Genomic DNA, 16891 nt, shown 5'->3' with positions numbered 1-16891 from the left:
TTAAACTAACATTTCATTAAAATTAAAAAATTGATCAAAGTATCTAATTCACCCCTCTTAAGTGCACTATACACTTACAACAAGACCAGGAAAAGACATAAATTAGCATTTAGGTAAGTTTTGAATATGTATCTTCGAAAACTAGTAAACCAACAATTCGGAGATGCATATCCGAAAAAGCTCGTTTTGGATTAATGACAAAATCTGATACGAGTCTTGCCGTAACAACCCAAAATGCAATCAAATCACAATACATGTCTCCAACAATTTATTTATTATGAATTTGACTACTACCTAATACATTTATAACAAACTATTTCACCTAGTACATTAATCAAAAATCAAAATAAGTTAAATCAGAAACTTATTCAAAAAAGTGTTGGGATGAATAAGTAGAGTTGAGATTGAAATGATAATGCCCATCCTTGTAGAAGCTTGAAAAATGGTCTGGAAGTATGTTGCTACGATCTCCAATGAAGTTGAGGATAAGAAAATAAAGAAGGAAAAGAGGGAGAATTTGACGTAGTATATATACATTAACACATATTCGGAGATGTATCTCCGATATTTTTTTTTTTGGATTTAAATTAAGATTATTTTGGAGATGCATCCGTGAACAAACTCAAAAACAAATACGAAGATGTATCTTTTTCGAATTAAATATTATAAAAATGAAATAACAATAGATTAGGAGATAATCTCAAAAAGTTAGAGACATTTTTAGTTTTTCGTCAAGGATTTTAAAAATAGGAAAATAAATATTGAAAATGTAATTCTAAAAAAAAGGAGTACTAAAGAGAAGAAAATAAAGAGCACTCCGGTGGCAAAAGGAAGAAGTTTGTTTTGGCGCCATAGTTAGGAAAAGCCAAGAAAAACACCAACGAACCGCTCATGACTCATTCTTCTGATCATTGGGCCGAAGCATGATCCTGATTCTTCTTCTACTTCCTATCCTATTCCATTTCCAACCCCAACCCCTGCATCATCACCACAATATCTGATCCATTGTATCGATTTCATGGCCTCCAAATCCCAAACCCTAGAGTTAAACTCCACCCAGTTATTCACCACCGCTCTTCAATCCCTCAATCTCCCTAAACCCTCCCTCCCACTCCCTCCACTCCCATCATCTTCCTCCATTCCCCACTCCAAACTCATCCCCAACACCCGCTTCCTCATCGACGCATTCCGTCACTCAGGCGACTTCTCCGTCTCCTACTTCCTCTCTCACTTCCACTCCGATCACTACACCGGTCTCACATCCTCCTGGTCTCGCGGTATCATCTTCTGTTCCCCCACCACCGCTACCCTCCTCATCCGCATCCTCAACATCCCTTCCCCTTTCATCTACCCTCTCCCTCTTCACCAACCTGTTCTAATCGATGGCTCTTCTATCACCCTCATCGACGCCAATCACTGTCCCGGTGCCGTTCAGTTCCTCTTCCAGGTTCCCTTGTCCGAACAACAATCCATGAGGTACGTTCATACTGGTGATTTTCGGTTTACTCCTGAAATGATATTGGAGCCTGCACTTGCCTCATTTATTGGTGCTGATGCTGTGTTTTTGGATACAACTTATTGTCACCCTAAGTTTGTTTTCCCTTCGCAAGACGAGTCTATTAATTATATTGTTGATGCTGTAAACCAGTGTGATGGTGATGATGTATTGTTTCTTGTTGCTACTTATGTTGTTGGTAAGGAGAAGATTTTGCTTGAGCTTGCTAGGAAGTTTGGAAAGAAGGTACATGTGGATGCTAGGAAAATGGAGGTTTTGAAGGCTCTTGGGTATGGAGAGAGTGGTGAGTTCACCGAGGATGTTTTAGAGACTAATATTCATGTTGTTGGGTGGAATATGTTGGGGGAGACTTGGCCTTATTTTAGGCCTAATTTTGTTAGGATGAAGGAGGTCATGATTGAGAGAGGGTACTCCAAGGTTGTTGGTTTTGTGCCTACTGGATGGACTTATGAAGTGAAGCGTGATAAGTTTGCGGTTAGGTCCAAGGATTCTTGTCAGATTCATCTTGTGCCGTATAGCGAGCATTCAAACTACGATGAGCTTAGGGAATATGTGAGGTTTTTGAAACCAAAGAGGGTTGTTCCGACTGTGGGTTTAGATGTTGAGAAGAGTGATAGTAAACATGTTGACAAAATGAGGAAGTATTTTGCTGGTTTGGTTGATGAGAAGGCCAACAAGCAAGAGTTTTTAAGGGGGTTTAAGCGGTGTGACTCTGGTGTAGTGGGTATCGAGGCTGGGAAGGATGCAACTGATGATTTGGAACCGGGGCAGAGCATCGAGAAAAAAGTGAAGCCATCTGATGTGGGAGAGGATAATAGTAATCCGGATGTTATTGTGAGTCTGTCATCTTGTTTGGGAGATACTTGCATAGAAGATCCTACATTGCTAAATGAAGAAGAAAAAGAGAGGGTCATTCAAGAACTGAGTTGTTGTTTGCCAGCATGGGTCACCCGAAGCCAAATGTTAGATTTGATCAGCATCTGTGGGAGCAATATCGTTGAAGCAGTTTCTAATTTCTTTGAACGTGAAACTGAATTTCATGAGCAAGTAAATTCTGGTCAAACTTCAGTTCCAACACCCAGGTGTTGCCCATCGAATGACTCCAGTCCTATTTCAAAATCAAGCCTCAACAATACAAACAGCCCTTTAAGAAATTTGGACATTTTTCCAAGTCAAGTCTCTAAATTGACCAACTCCAAATTGACTAAACTAAGGCACACACTACCAAATCAGATTTCCCCTTCCAAAAGAAAGAGGAGTAGTGAAAGTAAGCCAAACAAGAAAGTAAAAGTCAAAGCAAAATCAGAATCGAGTGGTTCAAAGCAGGCAACAATAACAAAATTCTTCAGCAAAGCAATGCCTGAGATTCCTGGTGATACCCAATCTGATCAATGTGAAACAAATCCGGGGGAAAGCCCCAAAGTTGAAGAATTGTTGCCAACTGCTGCTGGAAACTTGTATAAGCATGAGATTGATCAGTTTATACAAATAATAAATGGGGACGAGTCACTAAAAAAGCAAGCAATTACTATAATTGAAAAGGCAAAAGGAGATATCAATAAGGCATTGGATATATATTACTGTAATTCTTGCAATCTTGGTGAAAGTGAAATATCAGTTCAAGGGGAGTGTGATATCGACAGACCAATAGAGAAGAAGAATGTGTCACAAGAGTTGAGAGTTATACCTGATATTTCTATGCATAGAGTGTTAAAAGATAATGTAGATGTAACTCACGTATCTTTACCATCTGAGAAATACAACCCCAAAGAACATGGTTTGTGTTGATTTTATTTTATTCCCCCTCACTAACTCTAAATTTACTCCCTTTATAAATAAGAAGTAATTATTCTACTATATATTTGCACTTTTTAGTCAAGATCTGTTTTGTAAAATATGTTTACAACTGGCATAAATGAGCAGCGTGTTGGATTGATGGACAGCCTGCACCATATTTACATCTTGCACGAACCTTCAACCTGCTTGAGGATGAAAAAGGAAAGATAAAAGCTACTTCAATGCTATGCAACATGTTCAGAAGGTCCTTTCATACTGATCATAGTCTTTGTATTATTCATTTTCCCTCCATTTTCTTTTTGGAATAATGAAATAGTCTTACCAGCATTTGGCTGATTGAGAAAAATGATGTACATATAATGTTTCTATAGTTTGTTGGCCTTGTCTCCAGAAGATGTGCTTCCTGCTGTGTATCTATGTACAAACAAAATTGCCGCAGACCATGAAAATGTGGTAGGTTTATTTTCAGTCTTGATATTCTGGAAGTTGTTACTTTCACCATATTTAGCATTGATCATCGAAACTTCACTTGAAAGTGCTGAACCTTTATACTGTTCATGTGCTTTTTTATGTGTGGTGTCAAGACTTAAAAGTTCTCTTCTCTTGAAAGTGACAAACCGAAGTTCCTAAAATAAAACACATTAATTTATTGTATTTTAGCCCTTCATTGTTATTGCCTCTTTGGATCAAAACCCACCCTTTTTCATCTCTTAGCTTTTGAGTTTATATTCCCTTTTTGTTTTGATCCTCCTTTTCTCTGGGTCATGGCTGCAAGGAGTGTAACCTTGGTTTCAAGACCAGAGTTATTTATTGATTATTTGATGGTAAATAACACATGGGCATGTACGAAGCAGGGATTCATAGTACTAATTAAAAAAGTTGTCTCTGTAATCCAAAAGTCAATTTAATGGTCATTTTATTGAGGTTTCTAATGGAAAAGTACATTACTATTTCTGGTTGTTAATTACTATTTATGTTTCTTTAGCTTCTTCCAGATGAAAAATCGTCATGTTTGACACTAAATATAGGAGTTTACTATATGGCAATGAGGGTTATTATGCACTAATAAAGTTCCGTGCGGCATGCATTTAACGCAGGAACTAAATATTGGTGGAAGTTTAGTCACTACAGCACTTGAAGAGGCATGCGGGACAAATCGATTGAAAATTAGGGAGATGTATAACAAACTTGGCGACCTTGGTTGGATATTATTATAGTGTTTTGATTTTTTAACTAAACCTATTTAGCTCTTGAGGATTCTGAATAATTGAAATAACCTGGTTTTTTAAAGGTGATGTTGCTCAAGAGTGTCGTCAAACACAGAGATTGCTCGCACCACCTACGCCACTTCTGATTAAGGATATTTACTCTGCACTACGAAAGATAAGGTGTCAACAACTGTTCTCTTTTGTATTGTAACTCATATCCTTACTAGGGGTATAGTTAATATACCACTCAATGGTTTGCTCCTCATGTGCTTAGTTGAGAATTGTTACCGTGGACTTAGGTTCAGTATGAACCCTAAATGTGGTAGTAACATGCCATTGACTTTATTTAAATTATATATATTTTAATAAATGAACCATGAACCTGAGCTACTTGTAACAAAACTCCTAGTTGACGACTTAAACTAGATGATGTTTGTTATAGAGTAAAGTAAAGTATGTGTGCATTGAGTGGTATTTGCTAGTGGTAGTTGTAGTTTTGTTTATATTAACTGTTTGAATATTTGAATTATTGGCTTAAGGTTTCCTTCAAGTTAGTGTGTCTTTGGTCCTTCGAATTTTCCTAAAAAAAAATTGAATTTTCCTCAGGGCTGACTGGCTACCACTGCTCATACCATTTGGAATGGACCAACTTTAAAGTTTTTGACTTACAGATAATTCTTTTAGGAATTGTCAAAACCCCAATCTATAAACCAAACTGCACAAGTATTTTGGGGAATCTTACGATTACTGGTAAAGCCAAACTGCACGAATCATGTTTGGCGATGGGCATTTTCTAAAGGATCCGGAGATATTGAAGAAGAGGCTCACTAGGATTTACTTGTTCAAAATCACAGTTGCTGACATAGTGACATTACCTTTTCTATGTAATTTCAATTTATGTCCTATACTCTTTTTTTAACCACACACAATGAAGTTATTAACACATTTTAAACCTTTAATAAGTGCTCCAGGTTGTGGCATCTTATACAGTGATCATGGTCACTATTAGGTATTTAGGAGATCAGTTTCTTGGTCGTAGTCTTGTTTCCAGAACAAACAGTTGCTCCAAAATCAGACAATTATGAAGTAAATGGGCCATAAATGTATTAAACCTAATTAGCAGTAATATTTATTTCTCTTGTGTTTTTATTGCTTTTCTTTTCTACTAATTCTTTTATTTTTCTATTTCTACTTGGTTAATCTTTTAGTTTTGTTCCACATGTTCTTATATAATGCTCATCAGTGTGCAAACAGGCAATGGAAGCACATCACGAAAGAAAGGCATCATTGTTCATCTCATGCGTTCCTGCCGTGAAAAGGAGATGAAGTTTCTTGTCCGGACCTTGGTAATTATTCCCCGTTCTTGGGTGCATAGGAGTTTAGAGGGAGGGGAGGTTATTCCATTTCAAGTTGGATCTGTGAGCTACAAAAGTTGATGCCTAATAATGTCTTAAAATGATTGTTATACCTTACGTTCTCACCAGAGCTAAAAAATTAAAAGAGACAATTGCTGGTGTGGACCTTCATTTGTTTTAGCAATAGCCTCTGTTTAGATTCCAAATTACCAATATTAAAATTATCATTATTACAGAGGTTATTCCTAAAGCAATAGCCTTCATGTGAGGACGTGGATTTTATTAGACATTTATTTCATTATATATTGTCATGTGTGGGCTGTATCACGTATCTCTATATATCTTTTCAGGTCAGTTAGTTATAATATAGTACTACTAGTAACTAACTGTATTTAGTTACAGCTGGCACCCTTAGTTATTCACATAACAGTTCTACTGTATATAGCATTGATGTAACCGTTTTACATTCAGTTAATCATAATACAGATTACACCCTTCCCATTCTCTGTTTTATCTCAAATCCTGGAACTATGTGAAGTTATTTCATGAATTACTGTACTTCAGATTGATGGTCTCCTCTCTCAACACATCATATTTCAAGATTTACTATTCTGAGTAAAAAAAAATGATGGTGGCTGATTATATTTACTCCCTCCGTTCCTTTTTAAGTGTCATTTTTTGACTTTTTACACATACCAATAAAATTAATCATTATTGTTACTTTTTCAACAATAATTCTCATTTTACCTATAATATCCTTAACTATTTATACATTCATTTTACTTTTTTTCTCTATGTAATAATTACCTAGGGATAGTTTTGACAAAATACAACTAATACTACCTTGAGCTTTGTAAATGACAATTAAAAAGGAACAAAACTTTTTCAAAAAAGAGACACTTAAAAAGGAACGGAGGGAGTATCAAATATCATTTTTTGAGGGAGTATCAAATATCATTTTTTCTAGATTCTATCTGTATGCAAGTGTCTTTGCTTCTCAAATTTTCTTTTTGTGTAGGTCAGGAACTTGAGGATTGGGGCAATGCTTAGAACTGTTTTGCCTGCATTGGCTCACGCTGTTGTTTTGAACTCTCGCCATACTGTGTGCCAAGAAGGAACGGCAGAGAATTTGAAGGCGGAGCTTCAGGTTCATTCTGGAATCATTTTTTTTTACTATGACCAAACTTACATATTAATATGCTATTTTACTATTCTGCCTATTTTGTAGTGGTTGATATTATTTTTTTGTCATAATGGTTACTTTTCATTTGCCATTTTCTTTGTAGAGGTATAGAGGAGCTTTCATTTAGTGGGACAATAGGAAACAGGATTACCTCATTGGAGAATCTATGATGAAAGATATACATGAATAGTACACGTGGACATCAATTATATCGAAATCCCTTTAAATCCGTTTGTATACCTAGGAAAGCGACACTTAAGAAAAGTAGAAGCATGATGAGATATACTACAAAAAAGAGGTTCAGGAAAAGATGATTGTAAATTGTCGTTAGAGAAAGAAAAATGTAAAACAAGATGATAGAAAAGAAATCAAATCAGTTATGCAATGTTTGCCAATCCTATCTATTCTGTATAATCATTGATCTGAATTATTATGTAATTCCGATGAAAATGTGATTCCACGGGTAGATGCCGTAGGCCCCAAACTTAACTGAGCCCCCTCCAAATAAATAAAAAATTCAGTCCAATGGGGAAACCAATGAAAGGAACTTCTTAATTATTCATTTGCCATGCTCTCACCAAGTAGCAGCAAAAATATTTCACATTCATGAGATATTTATCTTCTACATTCCCTGCCAAAACCTTTACAACTAACAAATCTTCATGTCAAACTCAGGGTAAGCCTAGATTTATGAGATCCAAAAAGTTATTGTTTTTGTAATTACTTCCCAGGTAACGCAAAAGCAATTGTATGGCAGCTTCCAACTTTCTGTATAACTTCAGTGATTTGGCAATCTATAGATTATGTTTAATTACTAGGTTTCATGGTTCCTTTTCGTTTATCTAATGTTCCTGTTGGTCCAAACTTTGAAGGCTTACCATTCATCTTTTGCCTCGTCAATTTTATATGAATATATAATGACTTGTAAGCATTCTCCAAAATAAGCTTTGAAAACTTCTATGTGGAATGATGAAGCCTCGTGCAACGTTGTCACTTTTATTTGGGAGGCAATGCTTATTAGGATTGACATTAATAATTTGTTACATGTTCACAAGGTTGGCGGGGCTTGTTTTGTGTGCCAAAAACACTCCAATCGAAATAGATCTGTATCTTTACTAATGAATTTTCCAACCTCTCCAGGTCCTTTCTTTGGCAGTTGTTGAAGCATATAACATACTCCCAAATTTGGTAAGTATTTAATATATTTGAATAGTTAGTCTTACCTATATATAGATTGTATGACTAAAACTAAGAAGAATGTTAGTGACACACTCTTAATTAGTGGGTGAAATTCATGTGGATTCCACTCTTTTTGTTAGTAGAGTTCACTCCTTAAATTGTGAGAGCCACATGAATATCAACCAATAATTAAAGGTGTTGAAAGAATGTATGGCTAGCATTTCTCTTGAAACTATTGTATTTTTGCTCTCATTAAGCCATTCTACATTACTCTTATGAGGACAAATAGTAACTATATTTTGAACACTCCCTCTCCTATTGGATACAATTTGTGTAGGTCCCATTATATTGAAAATGACTCCCCAAAGTGGTGAGACGGCTCACATGAGTTTCACCCACCAAGGAGGAAGTGTTGAAAAATGTATTAGAGAGTGTGTTGCTCTCACTTTTCTTACTCTCATTAAAAGATATATAGTTTGGTGCTAAATGTTTGTGTGCATGTATTTGTGTTTCTAAATAGCTATGTTAAAGGTTGGAATACAGAAACATTATAGGTTTAGGTCACCAGTATTAAATGTGACCAAATAGTTATTTATGTTGAATATAACTTTTACTAGTAGTTGCTGATTTGCTTATTATGCATCTTAGAAATTGTGTTTGTTCCAACTCAACCCTACAAAACCAGCTCATAAGGTGAGAGTTGACTCTTACTAATAAATTTTTGTTCAAGTCATATCAACATTCAATGTGAGACTCTCAACACACACCCTTCATGTCCACGATTGAATATTTGGAGCATGATCCAAATAATATGTTAGCAGGTGGTCCAACAGATTTTGGATTGGAATTCCAACTTAGAATCTTGGTTTCACTTCTAAATTTTCAGGATATATCGCATCCAATGTGAGATTCATAGCAATGTGAATATCCTATAACTTCGTTCATGTTAAAACATTATTAATTTCTCTTGATGGTCTTCTTTAGAATTTATGTTGGGCTTAACCCAATCCTTACAAAATCTGCTTGTAAGGTGAGGTTTGTCCACCACTTATAAACATATTTTCATGCCTTATATTCAATGTGAGACGCTTAACAAGTCTTATTTGTTTATGTAAATAGTTTTGGCCTCATATGACCAATAATGCAGTATTCTCGTGATGTTTCACATTTTCATTGTCTTTTTATGCAGGATATCATAGTCCCATCTCTCATGAACAAAGGCATTGAGTTTTCAGTTTCGAGTTTATCAATGGTTCCAGGAATCCCAATTAAGCCTATGCTTGCAAAGTATATACTATTCCACATTTTGGCCCTTTTTTGAGTGCTTTATGATTAATTTCAAAGTTTCTAGAATCTTCTTTTCTTAACACAAGGGTACTCAATTTATAACAACCTCTGGTTTTTTTACTTTGTATTTTTCTTTGTAGGATCACCAATGGCATTCCCCAAGCATTGAAGCTATTTCAAAATAAAGCATTTACATGTGAATATAAGTATGTCTTATTATTTAATATGTTACTTTCCACTTATCTTTATTCTCTTCATGTCTCCCTTGACATCTCATTGCATACAACCATGGACACGGTGTAGCATGTAGTCATTTAAAGTCTTGTTTGGATATAATAATAATAATAATAATGAGTGATATGATGTTTTGATCTACATTACTTCTACGTCCTTTGAAAGTTAAAAGTGAGTGTTATAGCAACAGAACATTTAATATGAGGAGTCTGGTAGAGATTTAGTGTATGCATGCTCAGGCATTACTATATAATGTTTTATTAAAACACATGCTAAAAGATTTGCAGATTGATTTTTTAATCAAAATATTTTGTGAGATGAATAGAAGTAATAAAAAAGAAATCGATAATCAAAGAAAAATTAGTTGAAATTAGCTGAATCAAAGTTATGTACTTTTTCAAAATGGGCTTTTAGATAGGAAGGTGGTGCAAGGCAGACTCATTAGATTATTGCCAATTCAAAACTGTACCATTAACATTCTGTCATTTAAATTCTGATGTGCAAATCTTGTAATTTATAAAAAGCAATTTCTAATCTAGCTGTACTATTGTTTTGCTGTTTTGTTCTGTGCTCCTTAGTTTGGGATTAGAGTCATTCACACTAGTGTGAGCTAGTTCCTGATGAATTATTACACTTATATTTAAACCAATGTATACATTTATTTTCTGACCATTTCATAAGCTCAATTTTGCATATTTGATGATATAGTGAATACTTACAGTCGTGAAAAAATGGTAACACTTGTTGTACATAAACCTACTTCCACTGTTTTACAAAAATGAAGTGGTAAGAAATGAAAAAAATTAAACTGTAACATTTGTAATTTAAGTTTTATGTGCAACAAGTCTAAACTCTTGGCATTCCCAAGTACTTGTGAGAACTTAAAATTTCTGATCTTGCTTATTCTTCTGGCAGGGGACATATTATGTGAGAATGACTTTTTTTTTATATGAGAATGAAAAGAATAGATAGGAAGCATTAGATTAACTTGGATGGCTAGGATCAAAACATTTTTTTAAGTGAATCATGTATAAATTCATTTTCATTTGATATGTCCCGTCTACTGGCAATACGTTTAAATTTAGTGATTTTATTAAATATATTGAGATCCTTTGGCATTACTTGTCTCTGTTGCAAAGGGACGAATCATACCTCCTTTTCATGACTTGCCAAACTGAGATGAATATAATTCCAGGTATGATGGTCAGCGAGCTCAAATTCACAGATTAGTCGATGGATCAATTCATGTTTTTTCGAGAAATGGAGATGAATCAACTTCGAGATTCCCTGATCTGATTGACATGATCAAGGAATCTTGCAAGCCTGTTGCATCAGCTTTCATAATCGATGCAGAGGTACATAACTGTTTTCTGCCATATAATAATTTTTATTTGTTCTTGGTTAATTAATGTTCTGTTATTCCCTCCTAATTTTATGGTTTGTGTTCCTTTCAGGTTGTTGCTATTGATAGAAAAAATGGATATAGGATTATGTCTTTCCAGGAGCTATCTTCACGTGGGAGAGGAGGCAAAGATACTTTAGTTACTAAAGAGAGCATAAAGGTCAGTAACTTGCATGCACAAAAGAGACAGAAAAACATTCATGCTCAAGAGAATTCCATGATAGGTAGAATTATGGAAAGAAAATCTGAGTCTGGATTTATTTCTAATTATGCTATGAATCACGTTAGTTATTTCAGATCTAACTAGGTCTTTAACACAATTATCACCACTAACAGTCAATACTTAGCTAACTTTGGTGTTTTCTCGAGTGTCCTAGAACTTGCCTACTACTTATGATACACAGGATTTAACCGGGTACATGATGAGTAACTCTTATCATTCTCTGATTGAGAAGTAGTCAATACGCCGTGTTTGTCTCTGATTGAACTGAAACGTAGATGGAAAAAGGCTTGGCATGGATATCATTCACTTGATCCATTGCAGGAATGTGTGACAGTGGGTTGCTTGCTTGCTTAGAATTTTTTCTCGTATGCATCAAGCTTCATATGCTCGGTACTTTAGAGCCTTTAGTTGAAATTTACCAAAGATGATAATTTTTTTTCTTCAAAATGCTGGATTTTTTTTTCTATCAAATGTTTCTGGGTAATGTTGTCTCTAAGATCTATATTTTTGTAGATAAAAGAAGAAATTTATTGAGAAAGGAAAATAATTACAGTGGAAGAGGGTGACAATCCTCCTAATCTGTTGTGTTTTTATTCAAGTAAAATTTTACATGCTGTGTCCCTTAATTAAGTTCTAGGAAATATTGATACATTAAAAGTGCAATTATGGACACAGATTTTAAGGCAACTCGGAAAATACTCCTTCCGTTCCTTTTTAAGTGTTATTTTTTTGACATTTTACACATTAAGTTAATAAATTTTGTTACTTTTCAAACGATAGTTGTTCTTTTAACTATAATATCCCTAGGTATTTATTAATTCATTTGACTTTTTTCTCTCTAATAAATAACTAAGGGTAATATTGACAAAACTGCAATTAATATTTCATTGAATTTTGAAAATGATAGTTAAAATGAAGCAAAAATTTATCATAAAAGAACACTTAAAAAGGAACAGAGGGAGTAAAACTAGACAACTAGTTAAACATATTTATGAAATGGATAAACCACCTTTAGGATGGTGGAGTATCATTATTATTGTGTACTCCTAAAACTCTTTAAGTGAGTAGTAGGATTGATTAATATTCAATAATGGAGTATCATTATTATTGTGTACTCCTAAAACTCTCATAAGAATATAAGATCATTCTGGTAAGACACAGCACACATTTACCAATTATTGCTTTTCTGCTTCATGTGCCAATGCGTGGGAAACACGTGCCACAAGAATTCTACCAGCCAAATTTGGTTTCATCACAAACATCTTGGATACCGTCCCTTTTCTGTGTTTTAAGTCTTCATTTTCATCAACGACAATGGAAATTTCAATTGTGGTATTTTAGTTTATAAATATCACGATTTATCATTTTCTCTTTCATTTAATAGAAGTGTTGAGCCTTTGTTACCGTTCTAGGGAGATTTCTAACACTCTGTACTTCTATTCTGACTCTTTTTAGTTGAATTCTCAGGATCTGTTTCTAATATATTGTTCTTACAGGTGGGCATTTGCGTCTTTGTCTTTGATATCATGTTTGCAAATGGAGAACAGTAATTATCTAAAACTTTATTTTACCCAATTTTATGAGAATTATTTGCAAACTTGGTAGGAATTTTGATGGACCATATACAAGTGATTTTTGCTGCATTGGCTTTTTTGGGTCACTGTACTGTATATGGCAGTGTAATATAGTAAATCAGTAATAAAAAGAGAGTATATATGCTAAACCAGTGTTGTTAAATGGCGGCCCTAGGGCTGAAAATGAGTCTACAGCTGAAAATGAGTCGAGTTGAGTCGAATTTGTCTCAGCTCGTCTCGACTTGATAAAAATTGATTCAGCTCAAATCTCGACTCGAGTTTGACACAAACTTATTTTTAAGCTCAAACCTGACACGTTTTAAGTTCACGAACAACTTGGTTCAATTCATTAGATTCATCTTGTTAGGTTCAACTCGTTTGCTTCACAGACTTATAAGTCATTTTTAATTTTTTTTATATATATTTGACATTTTAAATTAACATTTAAAACAAAATTGAAATAAAATAAAAGTTATACCATTGAAAGAAAATAAAGAACTAATATATATATATATATATATATATATATATATATATATATATATATATATATATATATATATATATATATATATATATATATATATATATATATATATATATATATATATATATATTCAACTCATTTGGTTCATGAACCAAGTTCAACGATTCAGTTGTCGAATCGAGTTTGAACTATATTTGAGTTGGTTCGGTTCATTGTCAGCCCTAAGCGGCCCTATACTGCTATAGCACAGCGAAGTTTAGACAAACCACTGTTGTTTTGCAATATGCCATTTAGTACAATATATTGTTAATAAGCGGCTACACTATAGCCCTATTGTGCAGCAGATTTGTAACAATCCTCTATCCACGATTGACAACACCGCTAAACTATCCACCTAATAAGCTTCTAGTTTATCATATTTTTGGTCTATTGATTGATAGAATGCAAGGTGGTGTCGTTAATGTTATCTTGTGTTTAGATCTAGAAAAACCGATAGGGCAATAATGTGACATTTTCTATACTTATTACTTAGTGTTGCAGTTGATCAATAATAATTAAGATGTAGATCTCAAGTAAAAGGAAAGTAGATGTATTCAGTCAGTATTAATGTTTTTATAATATTTAAGACACTAACATTATTCGTGTCAAGCAGTGGATATTGCGTTTCAAATACAGTCTGTGCTGATCCATTGAAGTGCTGTTTGCAGGTTACTGGGTTTTCCACTCCGCCTAAGACGAAAGTGTATGCGTGTCTGGTCATTTAGATTACGAATTTTCTGCATTTTCAGGCAAGACAATAAGCTACGATAGCTCATAATTTTACTTCCACTAATGCTTTTTCATGTCTTCAAAATCATCAGATCTGAAGGATTTGTTCTATGATGAACGACCTGGGTATTTTGAATATGCAAAAGAAACAACTGTAGGTGTTTCAATTTATTATTATTATTATTATTTTCTTTTTATCTTTCTTGAGTGAAACTCGTTTAATGTACTTATGTATAAATGAACACTTCAATTTTAGATCGAAGCAGATGATGCTTGCTTAACATGTGAAGCCACATTAACTAGAATAAATGCTTTCCTTGAAGATGCACTCCGCTCTTCATGTGAAGGAATTATGGTGAAAACATTGGATATTGATGCTGGGTATTCTCCATCGAAGCGATCAGACAAATGGTTAAAGGTTATTATTTGTCTTACAGGACTTTTGTTGCTTTATACAAGATACACACAGAGATGGAGGTATTAAACCTGTCTAATATCCTATGGCTTCATTTTATAGGTCAAGCGAGATTATGTAGAAGGATTAAATGATACTCTTGATTTAGTACCAATTGGTGCTTGGCATGGAAATGGAAGGAAAGCTGGATGGTAGTATATCATCTTTCTTTTTTGTCTTTTGAAATCTTTTAAGACACTGCAATAAAACTGTCCTAAAATTTAAAGCATTTTCTCTCGCATTACTACATTAGTTCTATTAATAAACAGCTCTCTAAATGCTTAGACTGTTAGATGGAGACTCAAGAACGGTTTTGCATCTTGAGAAGCTCTGTGGCATTCAAAGGCACAAGTGTTAAAGGAAAGAAATATAATTTGAACAACTTTATGAATACAAGAACTTACTTCCAATCAGTAAAATTGGTGAGCGTATTTAGTTCTGGGCTTGACCAAACACGAGATGACCCATGAAAGAATATTATATTAGATATTAGATCGTAAAAAAGAAGGGGCTGGGCTAATAAGAACTTCCAAGTTAAGTAGTTTAGGTTAAACTGTATTTCATGGTGAGCAGCTCCTTTTCATAACTTCATTGGATAAACAACGTTAGAACTGCATGTAATACTTAAGAATAACATACATCAAATGGAAAAGGAAGTGGCAGAAAAAAAAACCTGCATTTTTCAGCGGCTTCATGATATTTTGTTTTTAAGTAGGGGAGCTTGATGCAGTGATTGATGCTGTTAGTTATAACTAGAAGTCACGGGTTTGAGTTGTGGAATCAATCTCGAGGATGTGCAATAACTCTTCCCTGGATCCTGCCATGGCAGGAGCTTGATGGCATTATATGCCCTTTTCCCCTTTGTTTATGATAATCCTTTTTTATAAGTGAGTGAATTGCTGCACTGTAGTTGGTCTGAATCTTTTACTTTGCAGGTATAGTCCATTTCTCATGGCATGTTTCAATCCTGAAACTGAGGAGTATCAAAGTGTATGCCGAGTGATGTCTGGGTTCTCAGACTCTTTTTACATAGAGGTACAAATAGTTTTGACATATGCTTTAAATACTCTGTGCATGCTAATTATGTATCTGTGCAGAAGATACAGAACCCTCTTGGCTGTGCCAGCTAACCCCTAAAGTACTCTAGACATTCCATCTAGAAAGTTGAAGGATATTATCATAATTATTTATTTCAGTCCTTTCACTTTACTTAAAGTCGTCAATATGCCATATCAAATATCTGTTACTTTTACTTGTGTAGACTTTTAGAAGCTAGTAGTCATTAATATTCCGGAAAGTAGAACTTGAGGTGAAGACCAGAGCAATTTTTCATGGCAGAGGAAACAACCTATGTTGTTACATAATTAGAATATTCAAAATTAAATTGCAGAAAATCACATATTTTGGGTACCTCCCTGGTCTGACGCTCTCTTTCGGACATCTTTAGGGAAATCAAATTTTTGAAATTAGTTTGTAATCATCTGTAGAGAATGTGGTTTGGTGGCAACCTTCTTTTATCATCATTGACATGAAGATTGATATTGTGATGCAGATGAAAGAAATTTTTTCTGGGGACAAAGTCTTGTCAAAAAAGCCACCATATTATCAAACAGGAGAGACACCAGACATGTGGTTTTGTCCGCAACTTGTTTGGGAAATAAGAGGTGCAGACTTCACAGTATCACCAGTTCATCATGCTGCTATTGGTTTAGTTCATCCATCTCGAGGCATCTCAATCAGATTTCCGAGATTTATTTGCAGCGTGTCAGACAGAAATCCAGAAGAATGTAGCACAGCTGCCGATATAGTTGAAATGTTTCATTCGCAGACTCGGAAGATGGATGTGACAACTGAAGGTTGAACATTGGTTTGTTTCTTATGTATATACTATGTTCTCATTGTAAAGTATTTCTAGGCAGCTTACTGAAGATGTTTTAATGTTTTGCATTTTTGTATACATTAGTGTATTATCTTTCTTGTCTTTTTTGTTCCCATGTATATATGGCTTTGAAACTTGATTAACGCCGACCCACTTTAACGAAACCTTTTTTGACTCTGCTGTTATTTTGAGCACGATTTTTCACTCCGCCATTAATTTGAGTTAACATCTTCATGAATTCATGAATGGGTAATACACAATGATAATGACAAATGATTTTTGTGTGTTTGTTAAAGACGTGACTAAACCGAATTTTATTACCACGGTTTAACAAGAAAGACTAAA

At 34.4% G+C, this 16891-nt stretch overlaps 1 protein-coding gene across 13 annotated transcripts; it reads left to right on the top strand.

The window, feature by feature from the left end:
• Window positions 1–804: 804 nt before the first annotated feature.
• Window positions 805–16723, top strand: LOC127126819 (DNA ligase 6). Of its 13 annotated transcripts, XM_051055815.1 has the most exons (19): window positions 806–3293; window positions 3440–3557; window positions 3685–3766; window positions 4411–4513; window positions 4605–4701; window positions 5765–5867; window positions 6895–7023; window positions 8200–8247; window positions 9428–9525; window positions 9666–9731; window positions 10955–11114; window positions 11214–11321; window positions 12881–12930; window positions 14153–14187; window positions 14306–14367; window positions 14470–14631; window positions 14731–14819; window positions 15603–15702; window positions 16220–16723. In XM_051055815.1, exons 1-19 carry the CDS (start codon window positions 1019–1021, stop codon window positions 16526–16528), a joined length of 4194 nt encoding a protein of 1397 aa, XP_050911772.1. In that variant the 5' UTR covers window positions 806–1018; the 3' UTR covers window positions 16529–16723. The 13 variants fall into 13 exon arrangements, 6 of the variants coding, with proteins under 6 accessions (XP_050911774.1, XP_050911776.1, XP_050911775.1 ...); XM_051055816.1 differs by lacking the exons at window positions 14731–14819; window positions 15603–15702; window positions 16220–16723 and having other exon boundaries at window positions 14153–14233; XR_007805106.1 differs by lacking the exons at window positions 9666–9731; window positions 10955–11114; window positions 11214–11321; ... (5 more) ...; window positions 15603–15702; window positions 16220–16723 and having other exon boundaries at window positions 805–3293; window positions 6900–7023.
• The last annotated feature ends 168 nt before the right edge of the window (window positions 16724–16891 follow it).

Source organism: Lathyrus oleraceus, chromosome 3 (assembly GCF_024323335.1).
Source record: "Lathyrus oleraceus cultivar Zhongwan6 chromosome 3, CAAS_Psat_ZW6_1.0, whole genome shotgun sequence".
In the NCBI taxonomy this organism is placed as follows: domain Eukaryota; kingdom Viridiplantae; phylum Streptophyta; class Magnoliopsida; order Fabales; family Fabaceae; genus Lathyrus; species Lathyrus oleraceus.
Note: the sequence above shows the minus strand (reverse complement) of the source record. Positions and strands in the feature narration are given on the sequence as shown.

What these genes read in the sequence shown, in the direction of transcription:
- LOC127126819 (XM_051055815.1), top strand. Translation starts at nt 1,019, where the DNA reads ATGGCCTCCAAATCCCAAACCCTAGAGTTAAACTCCACCCAGTTATTC. An exon ending in CCGCAGACCATGAAAATGTG is followed by an intron (nt 3,767 to 4,410) that starts GTAGGTTTATTT and finishes CATTTAACGCAG; the next exon opens with GAACTAAATATTGGTGGAAG. An exon ending in ATTAAGCCTATGCTTGCAAA is followed by an intron (nt 9,526 to 9,665) that starts GTATATACTATT and finishes TTTTCTTTGTAG; the next exon opens with GATCACCAATGGCATTCCCC.